The sequence below is a fragment of the Betta splendens genome, chromosome 10 (genome assembly GCF_900634795.4).
Source record: "Betta splendens chromosome 10, fBetSpl5.4, whole genome shotgun sequence".
NCBI lineage: Eukaryota > Metazoa > Chordata > Actinopteri > Anabantiformes > Osphronemidae > Betta > Betta splendens.
This window is the reverse complement of record NC_040890.2, coordinates 5,817,715-5,845,067: the sequence shown is the minus strand read 5'-3', so window position 1 is coordinate 5,845,067 and position 27,353 is coordinate 5,817,715. Positions and strand designations below refer to the sequence as shown.

Genomic DNA, 27,353 nt, shown 5'->3' with positions numbered 1-27,353 from the left:
ATAAAAATAGAATAAGAAGGCAGTAGGATTAGAGTGACATGTGAAGTAAAACACAAGCCACAGAAACAGAAGGAAGTAAATGAAAAACACATTAAATATCATGTTGCATGGAACATTTCAAAAGATTTAAATCTATGAGAGAGATTCAGAGGGTGAACTTTACTCCAAGTCATGAGGCTCAGAGTCAAATCAAGTTTGTTCAGCAGTTTTATCAGATGTCCCTCTGTGAGAATGTAACAATGACCGTGTTACACATTGAACAAATACAGACGAACATAAGTTCTTCAAAACAACATTGCAACAATTCAACAATTATAATCAAGTTATGACAACATCATCAAGTCAAGATTACACCACGTTTTTGTTAAAGAACTAACTTATTGTGTTGATTGACATTTTATGAAGAATCTGGGCTGCAAGAGGACACAGACACAAACCTTTGTGATGTACAGTAGCAAAGACAGATAAGTGCTGTGTGTCTGACTGATAACTTCTGCTTTCTGTCTATTTTTTTTTCTCAGGGAAGTGAACAAATTAACCAATATAAAATAAATACAACAATCAGCAACAGGTCAAAGGGGACCAAGGCTCTTACAGGTGGTAATAGATGGTTAATATATTACTTAAATATCTTATGTGGGTACGAATAGAAATAATCCTGAATACGTTTGTCAAGAGATCTGATACGAGATACGAGTCTGAGTGTTGCTCGCACACAACTGTTTGTATTTTCGTTTCTTGTTATCAAAGAAAAGCAAACGTAATATCAAAACATGATAGAATGAAGGCAAGCATCTTGTAAATAAATCAAACAGACATTTGTGATTTTCAATAATTAAAAAAATATTTGTTGTGTAATGTTGAGTAAATGATCAATTACTGTATAGTTTGTTTTTTTTAAACTTTAGTATGTTGCAAATTTGTTGAGTCATTTTAATATAGGTGGACTTGGTGCAGGGAACAAGCTGAAAACCACTGCACCCCCACTTGTTTGGCCTAATCATGGCATTTTGTTGAGTGTTGTTGAGTGTAGGTAAATCCAGGCACATTTGCGTCATATTAGGCTCAGACAGCTGTATCACTCGTGTATTAATCGGCCGGTTCTTCCAAATGGTAAATGAAGCTGTAGATATTAACAAACATGATATTTTAACACATCAGTAGTTGCTGCAGTTCTTGCATTTATTCAGAAAATGGATGGAAGTTTCTAGGAACTTTCCTAGTTTTGAGTCCTTTCGTCCAACTGCCCTCCAGCTGGTTGTACAGTGTCAGTCAGATGTGCAATAAAGGTAAACCAAATCCTCCCCGCTTAAAGTAAGATCATTAATTGTAACAGTGACCCCAACTTGATGCTTTTAATTAAAGCTTGTATTGAAAAAAAGAAAAAGCGTGAAGCCGAGTTTTTAGTTAAGGCTAATACAACCTGCCTCATCTCAGACATTATAGCTCTCTGGATTACGTTGGGCTTTGCACAGTGTTTGAGTTGCTGTAACTTGTTATACACAAGGCATCCGCATGTATATGATAGATCACAGTCAGGCCCTGAGCCTGAATCGCTAGTACAAAGAATAACTAATAGTGTGTTCCTGCTCCCACCGCCTCTCTAGGAACCAATGTACAGCACATTGTATCTCTCTGTACAGTACATATTGCATATGGCTTTCTACAGTGTTCCATGCGACCTGTATCATCCATAGCTTGGTACTCATGGATCCAATCCTTAGTACAGACATCGGGAGTAGTAGTCCAGTGACAGTGTACACAAGGCTCAGTCTGTTCAGCAGTGTAGATCGTGTGGTTGTCTACACAGCAAGAGTTTTCTACCATCTCTCTATCCCCTTTGAAACTGGAGGCAGTGATATTGATTTAAAAAGCACACACACACACACACACACACACACACACACACACACACGCACGCACACACACACACACTATCTACAGAACAGAAGAAGTGGCGAAAGGCTGACGTGAGATGCTTGAACATCTGCACACAAACAAAAAGCCAGATCAACCACCCTGCGACAGGAAATACATGATATGTTCACGTCGGGATCAGATCAGAAAGACAAGCTCAGCTACGTATGAAGGCCATAGTTTGTAGAAGAGTGCGTTTCTCCTTCACGTGGGTAAGACGATCCTGCAGCTTCTGAATCAATACGTCACTTGCTGCCTGTACACAGTCGGTGGTGGGGAAGTCTTGGTGCCAAGGTCATCCTGTATATCTCCTTGGAGCTCACTTGTTTTATTGTCTAACATGTGTAGCATAGTATTTGTGATCTCATTCACCTACTCTACAGATTTCAGATATATTCACATGCAAAGACAAAATGCGTTTTGCTGAGTCATTGTGTTTGAAATACAGTTTTGGAAAAAAAATGCTACCTGCTCGTTCGTCGTCAAAACCACGGCTGTAGAAAATGGTGGGGAGATGCTGTTTGTCAGCGAACCAGGGTGGAAATATGGATCAAGCAGCAGCAGAAATAAGAAAGGAAGCTGCAGTGTGTTGCTGTGGTACAGTATGTTGTAAAGATGACTGCACTAAGCAGCAAACCAGGACTGTGTTATTCTAACTGACTTCAGTGGTTATAATGTAGCCACACAAAGTGATATTGTTACTTAGATTGTGTCTAGGTTTGAAAAACTGGAAGGATTTCTACACAACAGTGTAGCATAAAAGGCAACATAGTCTTGTTTGTGAATTGCTAATTATTGTGTCTCCTTAAAATCCATGAATCCTGGTGACCATGTCACCCTCTACCCTCTCTACCATCATCCTACAACAGGAATATTGATTATGTTGCTTCTCAGTGTCCCCCTCCATCCTCCCCCCTCACACATAGATTGTTCCCAGAGTCACTATCAAGACCCCCAACCTCCCCCTAAACCACATAACCTGTACTTAAAGGCCTCCTGCTGCAGCCTCACTCGCCCATCCTCCCTCTCCTCCTCTTCCGACACATGTGCAGCCGCTCGTCTCTTCCTCCCTCCCGTTCTGCCTCCCGCGTCTCATCTTTTCTCAGCAGGGACAGCCGCTCTTTGTCTCGGTCTCTTGCGTGAGTCGCACTCTCCCGTCCTCTCTCTCCACGTCTCTGTGGAGCAGGGACTTCTGGGCCTTCAGTCGACAGGCCAGCGACATGAAGATGGAGTCGATGTTCTGGGACTCCCTCGGGTCTTTGGCCGAGGTCTCGAACAGCAACATGTTGTGGGCGTCTGCAAACTTCAGCGCCGTGTTGGAGGGCACCTGGGAACGCATGAGGAAAAGCGGGGTATCATATTTAAAACACGGCTTTACTGGATATTGAGTACACATTATCAAGTCCGCTGACCTGTATTTGGTCGACAAGGTCACATTTGTTTCCCACCAGGACTCGAGGTACTGATGCAGAGACTCGATGGCCATTACACTCCTGGCACAGAGCAGAAAGAACAGAACATAGTCACCTCAGTATTTTATAACCAGTGGTTCCCAGTGGCTCATAAAGTAACTAATGGTGGACTGACCAGACTGTAGTAGCAGCTATGTGCATGTTGCTGCTGTAGTGTTTTAGCAGACACTGAAATGTTTTTCTGCCCCCTACACACACAGCTACAGTACAATAATCCACTTTGTAAAGCCACAGAGCAGCTGTGGATCAGTCGGGGCTTTGTTGGCTTCCACACAGCAGAGGATGGAATTGTGGCAGCATTAGCATCCACAGCATCCAGAGGAGCAAACTGCTCAAAGTGTTACACAGCAAGCGAACAGTCTGAGAAAGGAGCCAACACTGACCGGTCCTTTATATGGCTCCGCTGAGCCGTTCTTCTCTGTTAATAGACTATTTAGCTCTTCTCTCCAGCAACCAACCTCTATCCACGTCTGTAGGTTCCGAAAGGAAGTCATCTTGGTGACGTCATACACAAAGACGACTGCGTGAACGTTGCGGTAGTAGTGCTCCACCATGGATTTGCGAAAGCGCTCCTGCCCTGCTGTGTCCCACACCTGCACCTGGAGAGACAGGAGACGGATACCATAGATACAACGGCACGAATGATGCACATGCAAATGCAGTAGCTGTGTGTGTGAAGGTCCCCTGTGTAATAACAAGGGTGTCTGCAACGCTTCAGTGTGAAATGTCCGGTGAATTAGCCTCCATTAGCATCTGAAAGGCCCAGCAATCACAGGTAGCCCATCAAAGCTCGGCGTGTCACATGCACTGATGTGATGATTGTAATTTAACAGAATAGATGAGAAGATCCGACAGGAGACTTCCTGTTAAGTGGACTGTCTTAGTTTGCTCTTTTTAATCTATTGTTAGAATAAAATGCGCTGGCCTGAAGAATAATATTCATGTAGTGTCACTAACATTTGTATGTGAAGTTTCATGTATTCTACAGACGATGTTATATATTGAACTCTGATCTTGAGGCCTCATTTGACCTCATTACCTGATTGCCCAGTGGTCTTGTCACACAAAAACAGGAAACCCAATACCTTCAAATCAAATAACGATGATGATAATGATTTAATCTGAGAACAACCTCCTGCCTCATCAGTGATGATTGCCGTGCTTAGTCCAGATGCTTAGCTAATGAGTAGGTAAACGACTTTTTTCACATTTAAATTCACAGGATGTTAATGGTTCAGACCAGTTCCAGATTGACCCAGTACTCTACCTAATAGGTGTATTGCACCTTATTTGTGTGATGTGCATTTATGAGTCAGCATCAGGGAGCATCTGAGGCTGTAGGCAGACAAAGAAGATGAAGACCATGGGCCTCATACACAGCTTTACATGTTGTTACCATAGCGACTCAGCTGCTCGCTGATTGAGCAGATACGTGTAATAATACCACGGTGAGCGTGTCATAATACTTCAGCCAGGCTGTTGCTGCACTTACTGTAAGTGCGTTCTTTTGAATCTGCTGATATGATTTTTTTTTTGTCAGCCTTTGAAATCATTACATTTTAATTCTGCAACTAACACAGTTACCAGCAGAGATGCACAAATATGCTCCACAGTTCTGATCCTGGCGTTGGTCACGGAGTTCATATAACAGTCACAGGGTAAAACCTAACATGATGCCAAAACAACAACAATCGTACTGGATGAGCAGTTCAAATGCAGACAAACGCTGTCACCCTGATTTTGGAAGAAACCTGATGCCTTGAACCATGTCTAGGACCAGTATCACTGAGCAGTAGTTGTTTTCTGTGTCAAATCCTCCAAATCACACATTTGTTGTTTACTACACGCACTGAGAGGAACCAAAGTGCCTGTGAGGACACTGTAGGGGAGAGAATGATCTGGTCTGAGCTGCAGCTGATCAACATAAAGGAAAGACGGGGTGGGGGTGGTGGATCGTGAGGAAACACCACTGAGCATCCGTCCTCTCTGTTGCTTTTACCTTGATGGTCTCCCCTTCAATCTCCACTGCCTTCTCTCTGAAATCCACGCCGATGGTGGCCTCGGTCTTATCCGGGAAACTGCCGCCGGTGAAACGGAAGGTGAGGCAGGTCTTCCCCACGTTGGAGTCCCCGATGACGATGATCTTGAAGATCCGCGTCTGGATGCTGAGCTCCAGGGAGGAGGTGCTCAGATCCACGGAGGACGTGAGGCTCGGCGCGGCGTCGTTGCTGCTGCTGGCTCGGCTCCGGCCGGCTCTGTGGAAATCCATGGAGGATGTCAGGATGGTGACATTGTCGTCCGCTCGGTTTCGTCGCGCGAGCCCTCTGCCGCCACCGACACCGCCTCCGCTTCCGCCTCCGCCCGGTGCTCGGGTCTCCCCCTCCGGGGAATCGTTGGTCATTATGCCGGAGGAGTCGATGCGCAAGTCCGAGTGCGTGTGAAGCGAGGAGAGGGGGTGAAAGGATGGGTGAGTGGAGGGAGGAGAAAGGAGGAGGGGACCAGAGATGCAACAATGCAACCAGCGATGCTCTGATTCAGTGTTGCCTTAAAGGAGAAAGCATTCAAACGAATTTAACACATTTAAATACAAAATCTTTTTCAAGGAACCTAATAAGTCTCCAGAAATACTCAGTATTACTGGCACTTTATGAATTCTGTTCATTTAACTATTATGTTTGTAATGTCATGCATTAGTCTAACTTCCTCCCAGAGATTTTCCTCAGCATTCATACGTTCCAACAGAACACCTGTCCTAAACAGGATAGAACACCTACAGTATGACCTGTAATGGAAACAAGTTACAAAACTGCTGTTTTGAAAAGGAGACAAATCTTTACACCAAGTCTGATCATGTGATCAAATCACCTGCTCACATTATCACATTCCATGAAACCAACACTGCCATTATGCACAGGGCTGCAGCGTTTTCAGATTCCAGGCGTGATTAAGGTAGAGACCAGTTTTCCCACTAACGCGTCTGTTTTTGCAACAGTGAATAAATTACAAAATCGTCTTTGACATAGAATTGTCTCAGTTCTGATTGGAATACAGTGCAATATGTAAAAGCTGCACAACAACCACTGTAAAATGTTGCAGGATGAAGTCAGGAGCCACCTCTGGTCTGCGTCGGGTAATATTCACTTCACAGCCATGCTGTTGCTCTGTGAGAACGTTTGTGCTGGGCACAGTTTAGTTCTGTTTACCATGTTCAGTGGTTTAGATTAGACTGTTATCAATGGTGTGTGGTGAGGTTCAAGGCCGGTGAGGCACAAAGTCATCTGAAGTTAGATTTTACAATCATAATACCTTAAAAGAGTGTATTTTTTCAAATTTACTTCTCAAGCACTTAAATTGTTTTACTTAGTGTCATTCAGTAAGTCTTTTTAGAAAAATGAAACCCATTTGTGGGGACACCCTGTGTTAAAGGGTGGAAGCAGCGCCCCCTTCCGGATGAAGCGCAGACCTGTCCAGCCTCCCCTCATGAGTTTTCTCTGTCGGTGTTCACGTCACAAAAACATCGATAAACACATTAGGCAGGTTGTACAAAGTCATGGTGTATAATAAATCCGTCTGAAGGCTGCAAAAAAAGACAAAATGTGAAACAGAAACAGATTACACCTTGTATCAGCCCATTTACTGACAGTTTCAGCATCGGGCTGAAGCCTCACTTCTGGTTTCTCGCCATACAGTATTAGACCATTAGAATTGAAATTATAGGAAAAAAATATTTTGTAACATGTAAAACACAGAGCAATGGACAGAAGTTTTTTAGTCATGCTATGATACTGTCAGGCGAGGTGAGGCTCTGCCTCCCCTGCCAAATTTTTTACAAATCACCCCTATTTACACTTAGTGAGTTCATGTTGTTCATGTTGTTCATGTTGTTCATGTTGGGACCATCAATACCCTGATAATATTCATTTTTACTAGCTTGAGACAGTTGTAGACAGATCAGTTGATCTTACACACATTTTGCATCCCAGTGGAATTTCTGAGAAATCTTGAGAGCTCAGTATCTTTAAACACACCCTTACAGTTTCTCTACAGATTATGTGAAATCCATTTTGTACTGCAGGGCATTCTAAGCATATCACATGGAAACAGCTGCAACAATCAATGAGTCTGTTTTACTTACTGCTGTACAAGTTGCTGTTGGGTGCTTGAGTTGCTGTGCCTCCATTTTAAATATTAGCAAAGGAAGCAAAAGCCACAGAATGCAGGTTAGTGCACACTTCCCGTCTATTGATATCAGGCCTGCTGTTGATATAGCGCACTGGCACCCCATGCAGCTCACTGTGTTTAAGGACACCTCACAGACACCTACCTCTTCCTTGCAGACGTACACACATAATCTCCATCTTACACACGCGCAAGAAACGCACACTCGCATGTGAACAATCCCAGCACTTGTGTTGGACAAAGCTGCCTTCATCCTAAATAAAAGGCCTGTTTGTCTGGATTCAAGGCTCAGTGGGACATCTACTGTACATGTACGTCCTGATCAACACAAAGCAACTCTGAAACACAGCTTGCATTTAAGTAAACACGTCTTTAAATGCATACGTACAGTATATGCTCATACACCAAACACTGCTTTGGTTTCAAACTTACAAATTTGAGCCTGCTCCTATGAACTCGTGTCCTATCTACAGTACCACCTCTCGAAAAATCAATCACTCGTCTCATCGGTTGATTTCAAACAAGCAATAGTAGTGGTTTGGCTTTCATATACTTTGACAACAAAGTCTCAAAGCAAGAAGTCGTCTGACTGTCATGTTTCAGTAAGAATGAAGATTTAAAATACTAACATATGTAAATGAATGTGCTCTATCTATGAAGCTTGACTAAACCCCAGTCCCAGCTGCCACTTAGATCAGACCAAACCTAAAGATTCTGTTCACGCATGATAGAAAAAATGGATCAGCGCCTTTTTCTCAGGATATTTGGTGAGACTGCTCATTGGGCAAGCTGTTAAACTGCTTGATCTTTAAGCTGAAAGTGAGAGTTAAGAGCAAGCAGCGCTGTCAGCTAAAGAGAAGTACAAAGAGACCTTTTAAATCGGCTTTGTTACTCCATGGTGGTATGATATTAACATGTTTGCATACATAGGTTCTGGCAGGAAGAATTATAGAATATATTGACCTAAAGATCAAAGGTAAAAGATCAAAGGTTTGAACTTGCTTTGAGGTTACTTTTACAGCTCATGAAGCATCTGATTAAAATGTATGTATGTATGAGTTTTATTTTAACTTATAACACATTCACATACATACAGTATTTATCATTTTCACGTTTGTGGTGAACATTTCAGTCAGCTATTAATAATAAAAAATCTAAGCTGTTATAATCTATTACTGTTTCATGAAATTTAATAAATGATACTAATACGTATGATAGTTAATTTTATGTAATACATCAGCAGTAGAGAGTATGAATTTGCTCTTACACCTAGAATTAATAGAATAGCTGATAATAAACCCGTGTGAAACTGTCACATTTTAAATACATTGGTGGTAGATTTGCATGAACTCTCTCCCCCAAGTTTAACGTAGTAATGTGAGTAACACTTTGAACACATGTGAGGGGAAAATTCAAAGTACATAATCTACCTGTTGGTGAAGAGATTAAAGAAAAAGGTACAAACAAAAGTAGTGAATATTCACTGTGGAAGTCACAATAAAATGTCAGCGTTTGGTGAAGAACTTACAATCTGAACATGTTCGCATGATTAAAATCCTGAAGAAATTTCCCTGTACAGTTATTATGACTATCATTCAGACAACTTGTAGGTATGTTGATTTGAAGTCCGTTCCAAGCGCATTTTTGGCATTGCATTTGTAAATGCCTGAGTTCATGAGCACAGGATTCTGAATGACCAGACTCCCATCCTCTGTCATGTGGATCCCTCCCTGCACAGCGAAGCGGTTATGTGGAACAAGTGTTGTGCGTCCAGGCAACGTCCATGACACATCCGGCTTGGGAATACCGGTCGCGGCGCAGTTTAATGTCACTGCTGATCCCCGGTTGACTCTTGTAATTGAGGTGAGTATGTTAGTGATGCGTGGAGGGAAAACCATAACTGACACTGGATAGGACAGTGTCGCTGAGCCAAAAGAGTTGGATGCTTTACATACATATGTGCCTTTATCAAAGTTGGCGACTTGTCTGAGCTGCAGGGTCCCATTGGAGAAAAAAGAAACTCTGCCAGTGGTCTGAGGTTTGTCCAGAACCAGGCCACTGGGTAGCTTCCAAACCACTGATGGCTGTGGCCAACCATCCACGGTGCAGGGCAAGGTCAGATCAAGGCCATAAGTGATCTTCATTCCTCCTGGAACACAGTGAATAAATACAATTCATACTGTGAATATAGAAGAAACCAAAACGTAGCCTTCTTTCATTTGATACGCAAAGATGTACCTGTAAATCCTCGGATCGCTGGCTTTCGGCCTGCCTCCAGGGCATACCGCTTCTCCGCTTGCCCTGCTACATTTTTCGCTAGACACCGGTACACTCCCTTATCGCCTGCAACTGGTTGAGAAATCCGTAGCGTTCCGTTTCCCAGATAGTGGGTGAAGCGCTGAAGTCTAGCACCAGGCATTAGCATTGTCCCATTTGGAAGCACCCAGGCATACTCTGGGTTTGGCTTGCCTCGAGCGAGGCACTCCAGGACCAGCTCCCCGCCATCTTGCTTTATTGGTAAGATTTCAATGTTAGGAACTGCAAAGCTGGGCTTCTCTGCCAGCGATGCCACCTCTAATTCTATCAAAAGTGAGGCGTCTCCCAGGCTGTTCTTAGCCAGACACATGTAACTCCCTTCATCCGTTTTCCTGACCCCTCTCAACTCCAAGCTCCCGTTCTGATGGACTTGAAAGCGGCCACCGAGGTAGGGTGTTGAGAGCGAGTGGCCGTAGGGAGTAACCCACCAGATTCTTGGTTCAGGTTTCCCCTCCACTCTGCAGTCCAGAAGTGCCGTCTGGTAAGACACAGCTAGAACCTTTGTGGTGCTCTCCCCTTTGATCCCACTGATAGATGGCTGCTGTGGTTCAACCTCAAGTTGCACGTTTTTGATATCATCACCAGCTGAATTTCGTGCCACACATGCATATTTCCCTTCGTCAGCCAGTGTTACTTTTTTGACTACTAATGTCCCATCTACAAGTTGAAATCGATGTGATGATGTGGATATAACATCATTCTGAGGTGAGATCCACACAATCCTCGGCATAGGGTCACCTGTTGCCTGACAGCTAAACTTAGCTGACTGTCCTAATTTTACCAAGACGATTGACTGATATCTTGATCTTATATTTGGAGCAGTTGGGCCCACTTTGATGCTGACTTTTCTTTCATCTTTGCCCAGTTTGTTTTTGGCATAACATGTGTAGTCCCCCTCATCTTTTTTGCCCATGTGCTGAAGGAGCAAAGTTCCGTTGCCAAAGATCACATAGCGACGGCTGCGAAGACCGCTGTCATCAGATTGAAGCGCATTGTTGATTAAAGTTCCATCTGGGAGGCTCCAGGAAACCTCTGGATCAGGGAGGCCTGTCGCAACGCAGTCGACCTAGAAAACATAAAAGTACTGATGTAAAAAATAACAGTACAAAAACGTTTTTTTGGATTAGATATTGTTTCCAAGCTACACTCAAAAAATGTTTTTTGCCCCTAAAAAAACATATTTATAATTTTTAAGTATTGTATACATGAAAGCTAGGATTTCAAATGGTTATGTGCTTGTTGAAATAAACATAGCTCAGATATGCTCAAACATATACAATGTGTAAAAAAAATAAATAACCTTTGCTTAAGATCTATGAAACAGGTTGGTCAGCAGGGTTATGTAATTTTACACAAAGCTTATGTTTTATTGATGTACAGATAATGAGGAATTTCATATTAATGTTACCTATTTCATTAGTTTATGATTATGTGAAATATCTACATGTAAGATAAAACCTAGTTTTTTGACTTCCTTGGGAAACTTTGTTTGTGAGCCGGTTGAGCACTACGTGTTGTACTGTTGAAGCAATAGCAAAGTATTAATTGTATAATTTTCAATTACGTTTGTAAGTGTATATGTTTTCAGTGTTCATAAATAACCAATCAACCATATATATTTATTCTTATATTTATGTTCATATTTTAGTAACATTTACATGGGATACGGAAACTCCTTTGGTGGCTCAGTGGGTAAGCGGCAGTCTGAGAAGCAGGAGGTTCTAGGTTTGAGCCGAGTTAGTCTCAAAAGTTCCATGAGTAAGAAGCTTCACACAAACTTCTGGATGTGGCTGCTAGCTACAACCAGTGAGGGATCAGATGCAGAGAATGCAACTGAATCAATAATCCAATCACCTTATTTCATGTAACTATTTCACATAAACATAAACTGATGAAATTGCACAACCCTAACCTGACTTTACATTAAATCTCACCCCTACTTAGTATTTATTTGATAAACTTACATGGAAAATGTACATCTAATTAAATTACATAAAGATCAAGTTTTTAGGCATTAATTTTTAATTAAGTCAGTTACAGTTACAATATACTGTACCTGAAAGTTTTCTCCAGAGGTGATCTGGGTCTGTGTAGTCCTAACATGTTGAATTCTGGGAGGTGTCATTAACACCTCCACCTGATAAATAAAAGATTAAAATATTAAAATATTTGAAACATCACTATAAGCAATAAATCAGCATTAACTATAATTGTTATTATTAACAAAGAGAAAAGAGATAAGTCATTATCTGTGCTGCTCATACAGTACCTGAAAGAGTTCCATGTCCTCTCCATTCGGTCGCTGAAAGACACACAGGTAATTTCCACCATCTAGCTCTGTAAGCTGAAGAATTCTCAACGTCCCATTATGGAAAACTTTAATTGGTCTCTCTGGACTGGACGCAGACAGGAGAGAGATGAAATTATAAAAAAGCAGGAGGGTTTAAGGATAACACACTTAAATGCTCACATGAGCAGTGTAAGTTACAAAAAGAAGTAATTCAGTAACCTATATCGATGCTCCATGATGACTTTAGATGGCAGTTGCCAGACGGTCCCTCTTGTGGATCCGATAGATTCTGGACAGTGGAGGTAGACTGCAGAACCGTACATGGCTGAGACTTGGTGTTGGCGAGATGGCGCAGCATGATGATTGGTTGGCGGAATGGAGAGAGGAGGAGGGAGCTGGTGAGAGGTGAGGAGGGGATCCGTCCTCACTTCCAGTTGGACTGTTCTTTTAGCAACGCCTACTACATTAGTGGCCAAGCATTCGTACCTGTGGAAGGATTGATGCCAGAAATACAGAAAATAACTGTAAAAGTTATTTAGTGTTATTTATTACTATCATTTTATGATAGGGTATAATTATTGCATACCTCCCATCATCAGATGGCAATGCAGTCTTCACAAACAGTGTTCCATTGGGAAAGACGAAAAGCCTGCGTCCCAGAAACTGTGACGGCTTAACATGAACTCCCGCTGGGAGCACCCATCTGACAGCAGGCACTGGTTCACCCTTCACAGAGCAGTGGACATACACGTTCCAGCCTAGTTGGAGGAGATTCTATTACGCAGTTAATACGTACAATACAAGTGTTGAGAAAAGCTTTTTTCTTGAAAAAAAGATATCTTTTGTTTGGTGTTTTGTTTGTTATTGAGTGATTTTATATTTGCATATCATACCTGGCTGAACTATCACAGTATCCATTGCTCCTTCACCTATGCTTGGAGGCAGAGCTGCAACATGGAGACGATAAGTAATTGTATCAGCACCTGCTGCATTACTTGCAATACATTTATAGTCCCCTTTGCTGGAGAAATTGGTGGGATGAAATTGTAGAGTTCCATTGTTAAGGAGAGACACTGCAGAAAGGAAGGTGTGAATGGTCCCAGTTTCACGAATAAACGTCCTGTCTGGAAGAATCCAGGATATTTGGGCTGGTGGTTTTCCAGATGCCAGGCAGTCGAGGCTCACAGTTTTTCCCAGGTAAACTGCTATCTCCGTTGACGTGGGTGCTTGGATCTTGGGCGCCTCAGTCTGTACAGCTAAGGTAATGACCATTCGATCTGTTCCAAACCTGTTCTGGGCTGTGCAGAGGTATTGTCCTCGATCCTGGAGCTGGACGTTTTTAATGATAAAAGTTCCATTTGGGAAGACTTCAAAGCGTGGCCCATGTTTGGTATTAGCTGGAATTGTTGCACCTGAAAAATATTAAAGACTCTGTCTTTAATATTTAAATAAAAATGCTTACAAAGAAAAAAAAACTATTCCTATTACCAGTAGAAACTTTGGTCCATGAAATATTTGGTTCTGGATTTCCTGTTGCATTGCAAGGCAGGAGTACATCACTTTCTGCCAGAACTGACACACTGGCTGCAGCTGATGTAGTGATACGGGGTCTCACCCCACCACTTCCAGCTCCCAGCACCCATGGGAAAGGGGGTACAGCTGTGGACCACAAAGAACTGGCTCGTCCTGCGACAAAAATACATCCAGAAAGCCTAAAACATTGTACTGTATATACAATAAGCAGTGACTGAATGATTTGAATGACTTTCAATGATTCCCTTACCTCCAAAGGCTCTCTGACCCCCGTTCATGACGGCAGTAGTGTGGTGGTTAGGAGCAGAAGTTGACAAGACACCAGTAGATGCTGGTGATTTGGGATTGTTAGGTCTTGGTGGAGGTGGAAGGTTGGGTTTGGGTGTGAAGGAGTAGGGAGGATTGTAGCTAGTTTGAGGTGTTGCCATTTTGCCAAGCTGAGTGATACGATCAAGCTGTGCCTAGAAAAAATCAATTAAAAATGCTATTTTAAAAGGATTTAAGACTTGGTCCAAAAAAAATCGTTGTTGATCACCAGGAGGCAACAGACCTTGTACAGTATGTTTTCAAGGTATATTCTAAATGCTTTAATACAAAATTAAATGACAGATTACAAGCTATATACACAAAAAGCCTACACTTGTACCTGTCTGTATCTGTTCCTCAGTCTTGTAAGAAACAGCTGATCTCTGGTTTGGGTTCTGCCATCCTCATGATTATTCTGATGATCACGATGTGACAAATGGGGAATGGAGATTGTAAAGCGGGAATTCCCTGTTGCTCTTGAAACTGTAGTCGTGGGTTTGATTGTTTCAGCAACTATTTCAGGTCCGTTAGTCACGAATGGGCCCTGAACCCAGGGATGGGGGTGGAGCCAGGGTCGATGGGTGGGTAGAGGTTGGGACGCTGAATCGAGAAACAGATGTAAAACAATTTGATCTTACATAATATAGTTATGTTACCATATATATAATATATAAGGTACTGTAACATAACTATACTGTATATGGGACATTTTTTCATTGGCTTAGTGTATTAGCAAAATAAGCCACTAATGTAGTTTTACTTGTTACCTCCTATTAACAGTAGTTACACTGCAGCTTTTCTTACCTTTCCATCGATTGGGAAATGCCCTTTGACCTGGCCAGGAATGATAGATGGGGTTGTAATAGTGATGATGTTGAAAATGATGATGCGAGGGCCAATGGGAGGTGGGAGAGACTCTAGGAGGCTCGGAGTGCCTGCCTGCTGTCACTGCAGTCTGTTTTCCTGTTTTTCTGTCAAGGCCTGTCTGTGTTGTCTGGGATACAGCAGTTTGCCCTCTTTCTTGATTGTGCCGATGCAGCCAGGGATGAATTGGCTCCACTAGAGGAAAACTGTGGCTCTCGGGATTCACTCTGGTCCTGTTTTGCTCATTTTCCTGGTTTGGTGGGACTTGTTGTGTTCTAGCTCTATTTGAAAGTGAAGGAATGACTTTGGGAGATGGAAATCTTGGTTGGGCTTTTATACTTTCTTCTGCTGAAGGCCCAGTGCTATCCTGTGTATTGTAATGTGGTGATACCTGATTCTTTTTCAATTCTGTATTTTTCTCACTAGCCCCCCTGAGTAGTTTTTGATTTTCTTGCCAATCATTTGCGTCTTCCTCTTTAGATTTCTCTAAACTTACAGTGTCTTCAGCCTTTTGTTCTGTTTGTGTCAAATCCACATTTGTCCTTTCAGTAGGATGAGGGCTACTCTCTAACCTTGTAGTGATAATTGTCTTTGGACTAGGTAAATAGAGTGAAGCATCAATATCAAGAACCTTTTCTACAAATGGTGTGGTGAGGCTCCTGTCGACATCCTGGGAGGTAAAAAGAGTTTCTCCATTTGAATCTTTTTTTTCGCTTTCCTTGTAATTGTATTCTTCATAGTCTTCGCCTTCATATTCCTCTGGCTGATACACAGCAGATAAGGTTTTATGGTTTTCCTCTGTGGCTACAACAGGTGCTGTAGTGGAGGCAGTAGTAGTAGTGGTTGTTGTAGTAGTAGTTGTGGTTGTGGTGGTGGTTGTTGGTGGTGTGGTGGTGGTTGTTGTTGGGGGAACAGTTGTTTGAGGCCTTTTTGATGAGTTATGGAATGGATTCAGGTTGGAATTGATTCCAGTTCTCGTTGGCAGTTTTCTACGTCTATATGGAAGTCGTCTTCTGTTTGCTTGGCCAGGAAGGAAGCCATTATTCCTTCTGAAGTATTGCTCAACAGGCTGCTGAGTTCCAACCGCAGGAGAAGCTGTGATAGATGGCCTCCCTGGCCTTCCAGTATGCTGTTCCTGGGATGGTTCTGTACTTCTGGGAGGTGGAGGATGTAAAAGCTGTGGATTGATTTCTTGATGATCATCTATATTTTCTGTCAATTGGACCTCATCCTTAGTTTTTCGGTTAATTGAAGAAACTGTTGGTTGTGTTGTAACATACGTAGAGGTAGTAATGTGAAGGACTTTGCTAGACGTAGAGACAAATGAATTAATGGTTGTAGTTGGTTTGCGCACAATAACAGTGCTGGGCTCTTCTAGTGATTGCTCTGTAGGCAGAGCAACACTTGGTTTAGCATTAGCTTTAGCCAAAATCTTTGCCCAGCGATTGGGATCCAGTTTCCCAATTGATGTGTTTGGTTTTCTTTTTGAATTTAGAATTCTTATTCTCTTTGAAAGCCCATTGCGGTTTCGTTGTTGTGTTGTAGTCTTTTTAGGGATTTGTGTAGCAAAAGGACGTATAGTTTCCTGGTAGTCTACCCCTGAACCTTCTCCTTCCTCTGTGTGTATTGGTAAGATCTGCTGGTCCCTCTCAGCGTCTAATTTAGACCTATCAGCGGTTGTGCCTCCGGTTACTTCTACCATGTGAGATATCATGTCAACTCCATACAGGTTTGAAGCCAAGCAGCTGTATTCTCCTGAATCTTCTTGCGTCAACTTCCTTAACACCAAAGTTCCGTTAGCCATCACCTCTGCGCGTTTTGTCTGTTGTGTCGGGAGAAGGAATTGGTTTTTAGGTAGATACCATATGATTTGACTTGGCTGGACTGAGGTCACATTACAAGTAAGAGAGAATGATTGTCCCTTTTCAAATAAAACCTTCTGACCATTAAAGGCAGTGGGACTGAGTAAGCGTTCTTTGATGGTGAGCCTTAGAGGCATCAAGTCCACACCAGCTTTGGTTCTGACCATACAGTGATAAAGCCCAGAGTCAGAGAGTGTAGCATTTAAAATCACAAGTTCCCCTCTTTCAGAAAGTTCTATTTGATCACTTGCATCCTCCACAGCAGTCAAATCCGGAAGTATCCACTCCACCTTCACGTCTCTATCTGAAGTGATGACATTGCACTGCAGATGAACCTTGGTACCTTCAAGAGCCGTCTGAACCTGTTGACCTGTCCCTCTGCGAATTATTGCCCAGGAAGAAATGAGGTCATTGTCTCCATCCTGTTGTCTCTGGCCGTTGATGTGCTTGGTAATTATTGTAGTAAAATCCATCACCAGTTTCTTAGTTGTTGTTTGTTTTCTGTTGAGTCTCAGTGTGACTCTGGGTTGAAGCAACCATGAGGGTTCTGCTACTAAATGCCCTTTTAATTCTGTGAAATATGGTGAATTTTCATTTACAGCCTGGACATACTGGTAGGTTACTTTACTTGTATTAGCTCTGAGTTGACCTCTCTCCAGTATAGCAGGGCTTTCATAGTAATATGCAATGAGTTGCCACAGACTTTGCAAAGTCTCTCGATCAATTTCACACTCAAGCAGAGTTAGCAGCGATACATTGACAGATAACTCCCCAGGCGACTGTGGATTCACTGCCCAACTCATTGGTGAGCTGTCTCCAGGGTGGCGCACATCACATGCCACCTGAGCATGGTTTCCATGACTGTCGGACAGAGCAAAAGTCAGGTGGCCTAAAGGTTTTTCATAGTCCCGGGTGTATGGCAAGTCCGGCTCTGCTTCAGATTCAGCCCACACTGGGTTGTTCCACTTTTTAAGGGGGGAGTGAAGAGCTGGACGCTCACAGCTCAGCTGGTCTGGTGTGAGTCCTAACAAGAGAGTCCTATTTAGGGTTTGAGGAAAGGAACACTGGGGGCAAGTCTCACTGGAGCCACGTTCCTTCTTACACTTTATTACACCTGACAGGAAGAGGATGGGGAATAGTGAAATAAACGGAGGGAGGGACATAAAAGGACAAAAGATAAATGTTAAGATATAGAAAGATGCAAAATACTCATAACATTAACATACATATATATGTACAGTACAGGCAGGTGCAGCATGGGACTAAACCTCAATTACTGTAGCTATTAGTTTTGGAACATTTTCAGGAATCAGATTTTTTGCCATGTGGAAAGTAAAACAGCTCTAAATCAATTATAATTGTTATTTTTAATTGCTGTTAGTCCTAATAAATAAATAAAATCCACGGGGCTTACCTTCATGTGCAGAGTTCCATTCTACCAGCCAGCTGAGTTGGCAGTCACAATTCCATGGATTACCATGAAGAGAGAGGAACTCGAGCCTAGGAGCACTTTTCAACGCTGCAGCGGGGAACTGCTCCAACAAATTGTCAGACAGGTGTAAGTGTCTAAGAGATAAAATAGTAGGATGATTTTCTTCACTTCCTGGACTTATTGGAAACATGCAAACTCAATTACATTTAAACTGCTGTCCAAACTTTGTCTCTTTGGTTTCTTACTTAAGTCCAGAGGTCCAAAAGCTTCCAAGTACTGACACGGTTATGAAGGTGTGAGGGTGGATGTCTTTGAGGAGGTTTCCCTCCAGCTGAAGAAGTTTTAAAGAGGTCAGTCCAGAGAAAGAGTATGGCTCTATGAACTCTATAAGGTTGTGGTCCAGATGGAGACGGATCAAACCAACAAGGCCCTCGAAGAGCCCAGGGGTCACCAAGGTTAACTTGTTGTAGCTCATTTTCAAGATCTGGGAAAAGAAACGTGTATCAGTCACACATTTATTATCGCAGATGCCAAATGAAGAAGAATTAGACTCTAAAAATCCTAATAAATATAAACAGTCTCAAATGCTTAGTTCTTTTTAACTGAGGAGTTGTTTTAAATTGTGCATTGGCTTGAATTATTGGTCTGTTTAAAATGCAGATTTAGTCTCTGATTGGATCCATCTGGACCCAAGACTCCCTGAATCTTTAGTCAAGTAATCAAAGTGCTTAAATTTAAAAGTAAGCTTAAATGTGGGTTTAGTAGAGGGAGAGTGGATTTGGTTCCGGTTCAATGTACACTGTCCCCCTGTTAGCCAGCACCAGTATGGTTCACTTTGAATCAAGCTTTACTAATGAAATATATTAGTTAGTTATTATTTAGTAGTTACAGTTATTAATTAGTACTGATATACCAGGTAATGCTCACCCTACCTGTAGCGATCTTAAGCTGTAAAACGCTCCTGAGTAGACTGTGCTAATGTCGTTTCCGTGCAACATAAGCATCTCCAGTTGTCGCAGTGACCTGAATTCTGACCCCTCCACCTCTGCCAGACTGTTATAACTGTAAGAGAGAGAGAAACCATTTATGAATCACTGCACTGAGCTAGAGGTCAGGAAAGTGGTGAAGAACAGGAGCCACAACAGGAACAGGGATGACACACTAACAAAGGTGAGTATAATCACACAGACTAAAGAGGGACAAGACCAGACAGGGCAGAAACCTAGGGTTTGGAATAATGAATCATGACAATTTCAAGTTTGTAATGACTTTACATATGCTCAAAAAAGCCTTGCTTTTGTCATCGTTTGTGGTATTTGTGTTCCTTTCTTATAGTAAAGATAATACAAACACAATTAATGAATTGCAAACCTTGATTGAGGTTCTTATTCTTCAGCAAACATTCCAACCAACCAAAATACAAACTGGTTGTACAGTTTAGAACAGAGGTTACCAGAGCCCAAAGCATCACCTGACTACAGCAACTATCGGACTGACAGACCTCAAACAGTCTGTGGTGAGTTACAAAATTACATTTTAACCTCACAACCAAAATTCATGTTCACATTCCTGAGAGTTTTCACTGAAACCAACATGTGAAAGTTATTTCCTTTTGTGTTTGTGCTCATGAAGAAGCCACTGAATGGGAGCGTGTTCCATAAATGTTCTGTACACATGTTTAACATGTTAAAGCCTAACTCTTGATGACACCATGCTTTTTGGTTTTCTCTACTTAATCTGCATGAGTGATGAGATCCAGCCTTTATTAGAACAGTTTGCTGTAGTATAAACGGCACTGCACTCGATTTGCACTAAGGGAAAACAGAGTCCAGAGTGTAAATAAAACACTTCAAACATGCCTTGTGTGAAAAGCTTTGCATTAGAAGCTAAATCCCCTCGTTCTTGGCCCCCAAGTTTGCAGGGTGGTCTAGTATTTAGAGCTAGAGCCTGGTAGCCTAATGAACGTTTGATCCCTCTCCACATGTAGGCTCTGCTGCAGAGTAGGAGAATTTCTTTGTTCCCATTAAAGGTGATACTGGCTGCATCCATAGCACTGTAAGGCTCACTTAGTCCTCAAAAGCTAAAATGTGTAGTCGACCGTTCTTTTCCATTTTGTTGTGAAGGCACAGATGGACATCAAAGACAATGCAGAGTGGATTCTGGACTCCAGTACATGAGTCTAGAATCCATGCTGGAAGTTCTTTGGTTGGTCTGATGTGTGTTTTGATATACAGTATGGAGGAGGGGTGAGCTGGTCTGGGGCTGCTAATAACAATGCACAGCATTCTGTGTGTATGTGTGTTTTAGTTTTGGGCTAAGACACACTGGGCTGTTCCCACAGTGCAGGGCCACATGTGGAAACGGTTTACAATGTGATGCTGTATGGTTGTGCAGCTGTCTGGAGACTATTGTAAGCACAGTTTAGCACAACACACAGCATTCGGTGACTGCGTTGCACAAAGGCAAGCCTACTACTGGCTGCTACTCACTGACCTTTGACCTCTAAATGTAGTGTTTAGTTTGGAGCTCATCGTTTCAGAATACAGCATATTTGTGTTCATATACAAAACTGTAGTAGGTGAAACCCACAAGGAAGCAGAAGGGTACATGCTTTTTTACCTAATGAGACAACTGTGCAGTCATCTGGAGTTCTACAGGAGCAACATCTGCAACCTAATCTGAACTAAAAGGTCCTCCAGATGACATCACGCAGTGTATTTACCTTCAGTAATTATACAGTTTCTTTTTATTCATTATCTTTATAAAAATAAAGGAAACTAGTTGAAAAAGTCCTGGAAACAAAGCTCAGTCACTCACAGCATCTTCTGGCCTCCGCATTTGCTCTCACATGCACATGTGGTAAAAAATGAAACACTACAATGCACCAAAATGATAACCAGTGTCTATTTTATCACTTTTCATTTTACCATTAACTATGTCTCTCATAAATCAGCCACACAGTATTCTAGACTTTCTGCTGAATGTTTGATTTTCTTCGCCTAAGGCCAAAGTGCCTCGTTGAGTCTGTGAGCATATATTATACTGTATGTGTTAATGTTAAGTGAGTGGCTCCTCACCCCAGGTTGAGCCTCTCTGTGTCCTTAGGGAAGGTTTTTGGTATGGTGGTAAGGTGTCTGAACGTGCAGTGGACCTCTTTGACACCTGGACAGCTACAGCTCCGAGGGCAGGATGGGGCGGCGTAGACGAGGGAAATCTGCAGGGGGGAGAGAAGAAAGCTGTCCATTATAGAAGGATATGGACAAAAAACACAGACAGAGAACAATAAAAATGAGAAGGAAAAAAAATCATTCAGATGTTAGAGTTTGGGAAGAAATAAGTAAGAAGATGAAACTTTAGCAACTGGCAAAATATTTTTCAAATTGTAAATGCACCAGTAATGAGCTTATACAGTAAAAGAACCTGAGAGCTACTGTGATGATGATCTACAGACTGTACCGTTTGCCACAGCAGCGATGAGAAGAGCAGGGGAAAGCCCACTGCAGGCAGCCTGCAGAGGAGCCTAGCACACCACCACAGGGCCATGACTGGATGTCTGCCGGGCCTCACGCCATGAATACACCTGCACAAGACAGGAAGTGGTTAGAGGCTCATGTGTGGTGTAAATAAGCAGCTTTAGACTATGACATTTTAGGGTAACAAGCATTAATCATTTTCTACTCATGCTGTAAACTCATTCAGGGCCATGCTAGTATTTACCAGCCCTGTTCATAACTACAATATTGTAAGTCACTTAAACAACCCTCATCCTCTGAGGTCATGACCCTCTGAATAGTCGTCATGTTTGCATGTTCAGAGTTTCTCTAATGAGTTCTCAGAAATGTATGGATTTGGTTTCCCTCTTTGATGAATGAGGAGCTTATGATTACGACTTCCAGTGCCTTGCGTTAATAATGATCTGTCCAGGTCCACATGCGAATGTTACACTAAAAATAAAGTCACATGATAGTGTTAGAGACAAAAGCAGCGCTGTGGTCAGCAGCTCCCCTAATAGGAATCTATTCAAAAGTACAGTAACAGGTATGTTTTCAGAGGCAGAAAACAGACGTAATCTGGTGGCATGAAGTTATAACAAGCGATTTGCACCGGGCGGTCTGGCATCCTCTTCAGTTTAAAGGTTGGCACGTTCTCTGGGGGCATAAAAGCCCAGATACAGCAGTTACAGCCCAACACACACCATTCTGACACTTAACAAACGTTGGCATGAATGAGAATGGATGGAGAGAGAATAAATAGAGAAAGAGGAGTACTGACCGCAAAACCTGTACCTCTAAACTATATGATATACACGTTCCTTTGCTTTGTTACTGCTATGCTTTCGCTCATACGTTTTCACATGACGTTTCCTATTTTATCCAGAAGATAAAAAGTATCAGATGATTATGTTTTACACTCTGGTTGTGTCCACTCTGACCAAGACAGAACCTGTGCAGTAAAGGAACACATGCAATTGATCTGACAGTAGCTGCCTTACTATACTTTACTATACTATACTATACTATACTATACTATACTATACTATACTATACTATACTATACTATACTATACTATACTATGCTATGCTATGCTATGCTATGCTATGCTATGCTATGCTATGCTATGCTATGCTATTGCTATACACAGCTGGTCTGGAGCATTCAGGTTTATCACAATGCAATCTACATCTCAGATCCTGCAAGACATCACTTGGATGATGTAAAGTGGTAAAGTAATGACAGCGAGGTTAGAAAAAGGAAAAAGTTTTGTGATTCATGCTCATCATCATGTTTGGCCAAACCCAACGCAGCCTTTCAGCAGACACACCACAGTGAACAGCAGCAGCATTTCCGGCTGTTTGCTGTATTGATTCACAGAGGAAACGTTTTCCCTGTGCTTCTTCCACAGAGGTCAGAGGTCAGGACGACTCAGCAAAGGTCTCAGACTTACTCCAGATGAATGGTTGTGGAGCACACCGCTCCAGCGTAGGGGTTAAGTGCTTTAACCTGTGCCCTCTGCTTGGTAATGACATTTGACAGCTTGTGAACTGGATCATAAAACAAAGCATTTTATGACACTGTTTGTATGATATGACAACGTGGTGCCTGCCTCACGTGTTATTTTAGCCATTTAATCTATATGTGGACATCCACAAGTGTAGTTTATTGGGTGTCAGACACTACTACACACTCATAACAAGGCTCAGGTCAGAGCGTGACCTGTTGCTGCAACTGTTTCTGCCTTGCTGTGTTTTTTACAGGGCAGTAAAGGAGGAGGAAGCTGGTCCTTGTATCTACTCTAATGGTTTTACCAGCCATCCTGTGCGATGGTGCAGGAGACTTTAAGGTCACACAAGCCAAGAGGAGCAAAAGATTAAAACAGAGGCCGGAGGGAGTGAAGGAAAGAGAAAGTTTAACTAGGACAAAAACATGAGAGCAGGAAACGCCTTGTGGCCAGAAGTATTCATCATTTCTGCTTTTCTCTCCCTTCACTCACCCCCGCTGCTCGTTACATATACAGTATGTTCAGTAACTAGCAGTCCTAGTTAATGCTTCCTAGCAGCTCTGATGGGCCTGACAAACTCAAACAGCTGTGGTAACGTGTAAAGTCTACAACGACAGTAGCAGACCCCCCCCCCCAACCCCCACCCAACAGGCCCCATCTCTCAGTCCTGTTGCAAGTAGCACATGTAAACACAATAAAAAGATAAGGGGGAACAACAACTTGGCAGCATTTGACAATTTAATCTTATATTTAACCTTTATTGAACCATTGAGTAATCCAACGTCTGCTGCGCTGCATCTGACACCTACATGTGCAGTACTGTCATGATGTGACAGCTGAGCACAGGCATGACGCCTTTCATGTCCCTGGATGAGCGTGTCATCACCAATGGGCCTTCAGTCCCTTCAGTCGGACTGTGATCCCAATCTAAACTCAAACTTCAGCAGTCTTTCATGAATTTCCCATCATGGGGTCATGGTCATCTGGTGTGAGGCTGTGCGTCACGACCACTAAAGGAATTTTTAATGCAAAGGGTGCATTGGTGTTTCTACGTTCTCACTCAACACCAACCAAGTGTCTCCTCAGAGCGCGGCATATTCCTTTAAGAAGGTCTGTGCGGAGCCCAGAAGCACTGACTACCAGCCAAGTCACAGCTGCTCCATACAAGATAACACATGTCAGGACAGAACTACAATATGATTCCCACATTTTCCAAGACGCTTGTATTCCTGTACAATATATTCTCATTATATAAAGAGTTACTATGATTTCTTATATTTGTTATTAACAAACACATGTTTTGACATTTTGTTTCATATTCAAAATAGTAGTTTTATGATTCCTTTCATACACGTCTGGTTCATGTCTGACTTCCAAAAAACATACAATAAATCTCTTTTATTGTGCTCACATCAAATATATCACATGACAAACTGGCACTAACTGAGACTTTTAACTACTTTTCATGAGCAGATTCCTTTGAAATTAGTATTTGGCCGTAAATCTTTCCAAATGTTACCAGACCTCTGTGTTTGCACAGAGGGAAGCGTCAGTGGGTAATGGATGCTTGTGTGTATTTATGTTGAGCGTGTGTAGTTCTCATTAGTATCAGCATGGACGACGGCGTGAGAGGACTTGGTTATACTGTAGTAAACACACTTCCTCCGCACAGGCGACGCTTCCCTTCCCACTACAGCAAGAATAAATATTTAAACTTTCTATGAACTAAATCACATTGAACGTTTTTTGTCGCTGCTGGGCAAAATTCAAACAGTGTTCACAAACAGGCGCATCGACGCTTTTCAGGAGAGCAACTCAACACATCAACTACCACATGAATCCCAGTGACACCAGCCGCATCTCTGTCAATGCGACTCTGAGCGCCTTTCGAGTTGCTGCAAAGACAAATGTGCCTTTAAAGGTGTCACTTTGCTGACTCGCGCTTTCTGACTGACACTGGACAATTAGTCACCGGACGTCACTCACTCAGTTCAGGCAAACGTTCACTTTTTCTCCAAGAATCTGAACGCACACCAGAGCTTCTGGGGAAGTGATGGTCACATCTGGAAGCATTTAACACATGTGCTCTATAAAAACCTAAAAAGCAAACTCACCTGGAAATGACTACAGAAAAACAAACAGCTGAAGTCCAAAATAGACCCTTCCAAAAAACAAGTCCTTTAGATCCTACAGTAGAAGAAGAACCCGCTGGATGCTTTTAGTCCAGTTGATGTTTGCAGACTTGCAAGTCGAGGTCTGTAACAGAGGGGATGTAGTGTTCTGTGTGCGTGCGTGCGTGTGTGTGTGTGTGTGTATGTGTGTGTGGATTAGTTTGACCCTCTGCTGGTCCTTAAGGCATCTGGATTTCAGATTAACGTCTTTCCCCTCTTTCTTGTAACTGTGCGGTCAGGAATGCAGCTTCTCCATCCCCTTCTACACCTACGCTCCTTCCCTCACCTCCTCCATTCATCCCCCTCTTTCTCTCTCTCTCTCTCTCTCTCTCGCTCTGCCTTGCTCCCCCTTCCATACTGTTGTTTTTCCTGCTGGAAACACTTTTTCTTTCTTTTTCACTCCTTTGTGTGTCTTTTTTGTTACTTCTCTGCGTTCTTTGCTTTTTCCATCTCAGATGTTTTTCACTCTACAGGGTTTTACCTTTTCAACCCCCTCTTCCTCTCTTTTCTCCCTCCTGACATTCAGCACATTACAGTTTGTGTATCCAGATTAGTCAGTTACATTAACGCTCCCATAGACGTCAAGCCTTTGCCGTCGGCAATGCACGCTGACAATTACAGTGTTCCGCAGATATCGGTAGTCAGTCAGTGCTTGTGTGATCTGCCTGCTTACAATACACAGTGAATGAGACAGGGTGAGGTGAATTGACCCTAAGCCCTGATAAAACCATAATGCTGTCGTGTTGACAGCTTACAGGCAGAAATATAAAGTCTGGGCTTTTCACAACAAGAGTGTTGCTAAATAAGGCTCTTAACCATATTGTTCTCATTGAGTATAAGGGGTTTAATTATATTTGTAACATTTGGAAACACTTAAGTCGCTCACCTGCTTAGAGTCAAAGTCTAAACAAATGTACTTGAATGGCCTTTTGTAAGTGAATGACTGCTAATGTGCTCCACCTTTTAGTTTGGAAAGAGGAGATGAAACCATTGCTGTGCGGTTTACAAGCTAAAGCCTGTAAAACACTTAACAAAAGCATCTTATTACTGTATGCTGTTGCCACAGTGAAAGGTCTGTTCTATTTTCCACCCACATATCAGAGGACGCATATGTTTTATGACTTATTGTATTTGTTTTTTGGAAAATATTTTACCCTTCACTTTGAATGAATGAAGTGAATGCTTGTGTTGATTGTGTTGTTTCAGTACATAATGAGCAGCTACGGGAGCGAACTTTCATCTATTTGTCCGTCTATGTAATGAACCAAGAACCCACACACACGTGAGAACGTCCACACAGAACCAACGAGCTTCTGGCTCTGCGTCATCAGTGCTCACCATTACATCAGAAATATGAGATAACAGAAAAACAGTAATAGTCATCTTGTGTTTTAAAGTAAAATGGATTTACAGTAAAAGGATTCACAATAATAATAAACAATAACACTCAAGAAGCCAAAATGTTATCTCTTTATTACAGTATTTGTTTTTCCTCTAACCACTCCATCCAAATTCCTAAAGGATTTGTACCTCATGGTTTTTGTATGTTTTAACATTTTACATTCAATTATGCGTTAAAGTGTATTTTTTATTTATTAATGGAATACAAGGTTAAAGCCAACTCTATTTGGGTTCTTCATTTATATATTCACTTGTGTAGATTCTACTTGTAGCAAACTGATCTGACCCGTAAACCGTGACGCCTCTGCCCTGTGCTTGTGTGTCCATAATGCAAACACAAAAGTTTAGTTGATCTCTTGACTACTTATACTTATTATGTTTAGAATTGCTTTGTTTTGATTTCTTCTGTCTCAAACCAGAATTCACTGTGTGTTTCATCATCATCGGTCACAATGAATGTATGAACCCATTCATAGCTGCCTCAACAGGATACATTTACACTCTTACATCACTCAACACTTCTTTCTCTCTGCAGTTTCTTACACACACACACACACACACACACACACACACACACACACACACACACACACACAATCATCAATCATCAG

The 27,353-nt window shown here is 42.2% G+C and overlaps 2 protein-coding genes across 2 annotated transcripts; both read right to left on the bottom strand.

The window, feature by feature from the left end:
- Positions 1 to 189: 189 nt before the first annotated feature.
- rab33a (RAB33A, member RAS oncogene family) lies at positions 190 to 5,932 on the bottom strand. Its single transcript, XM_029164848.3, has 4 exons — positions 5,389 to 5,932; positions 3,848 to 3,988; positions 3,330 to 3,410; positions 190 to 3,244 (listed from the first exon to the last, which is right to left on the bottom strand). Exons 1-4 carry the CDS (start codon positions 5,788 to 5,790, stop codon positions 3,020 to 3,022), a joined length of 849 nt encoding a protein of 282 aa, XP_029020681.1. The 5' UTR covers positions 5,791 to 5,932; the 3' UTR covers positions 190 to 3,019.
- Positions 5,933 to 6,923: 991 nt separating this feature from the next.
- si:ch211-159i8.4 (matrix-remodeling-associated protein 5) lies at positions 6,924 to 25,639 on the bottom strand. Its single transcript, XM_029166065.3, has 17 exons — positions 25,285 to 25,639; positions 21,628 to 21,751; positions 21,249 to 21,385; positions 19,104 to 19,233; positions 18,417 to 18,655; positions 18,154 to 18,305; positions 14,818 to 17,853; positions 14,354 to 14,613; positions 13,958 to 14,168; positions 13,663 to 13,860; positions 13,068 to 13,586; positions 12,761 to 12,932; positions 12,394 to 12,660; positions 12,154 to 12,280; positions 11,941 to 12,021; positions 9,807 to 10,950; positions 6,924 to 9,717 (listed from the first exon to the last, which is right to left on the bottom strand). Exons 2-17 carry the CDS (start codon positions 21,712 to 21,714, stop codon positions 9,164 to 9,166), a joined length of 7,314 nt encoding a protein of 2,437 aa, XP_029021898.3. The 5' UTR covers positions 21,715 to 21,751; positions 25,285 to 25,639; the 3' UTR covers positions 6,924 to 9,163.
- Positions 25,640 to 27,353: the final 1,714 nt, after the last annotated feature.

Coding starts and splice junctions, on each gene's coding strand:
- rab33a (XM_029164848.3), bottom strand. CDS start 5,790: ATGACCAACGATTCCCCGGAGGGGGAGACCCGAGCACCGGGCGGAGGC. Junction 3,411..3,847: donor ACCTACAGACGTGGATAGAG/GTTGGTTGCTGG, acceptor GCTCTGTGCCAG/GAGTGTAATGGCCATCGAGT. Junction 3,245..3,329: donor ACCTTGTCGACCAAATACAG/GTCAGCGGACTT, acceptor ATGCGTTCCCAG/GTGCCCTCCAACACGGCGCT.
- si:ch211-159i8.4 (XM_029166065.3), bottom strand. CDS start 21,714: ATGGCCCTGTGGTGGTGTGCTAGGCTCCTCTGCAGGCTGCCTGCAGTG. Junction 19,234..21,248: donor ACAGAGAGGCTCAACCTGGG/GTGAGGAGCCAC, acceptor TCTCTCTTACAG/TTATAACAGTCTGGCAGAGG. Junction 12,281..12,393: donor ATCATGGAGCATCGATATAG/GTTACTGAATTA, acceptor GTCTGCGTCCAG/TCCAGAGAGACCAATTAAAG.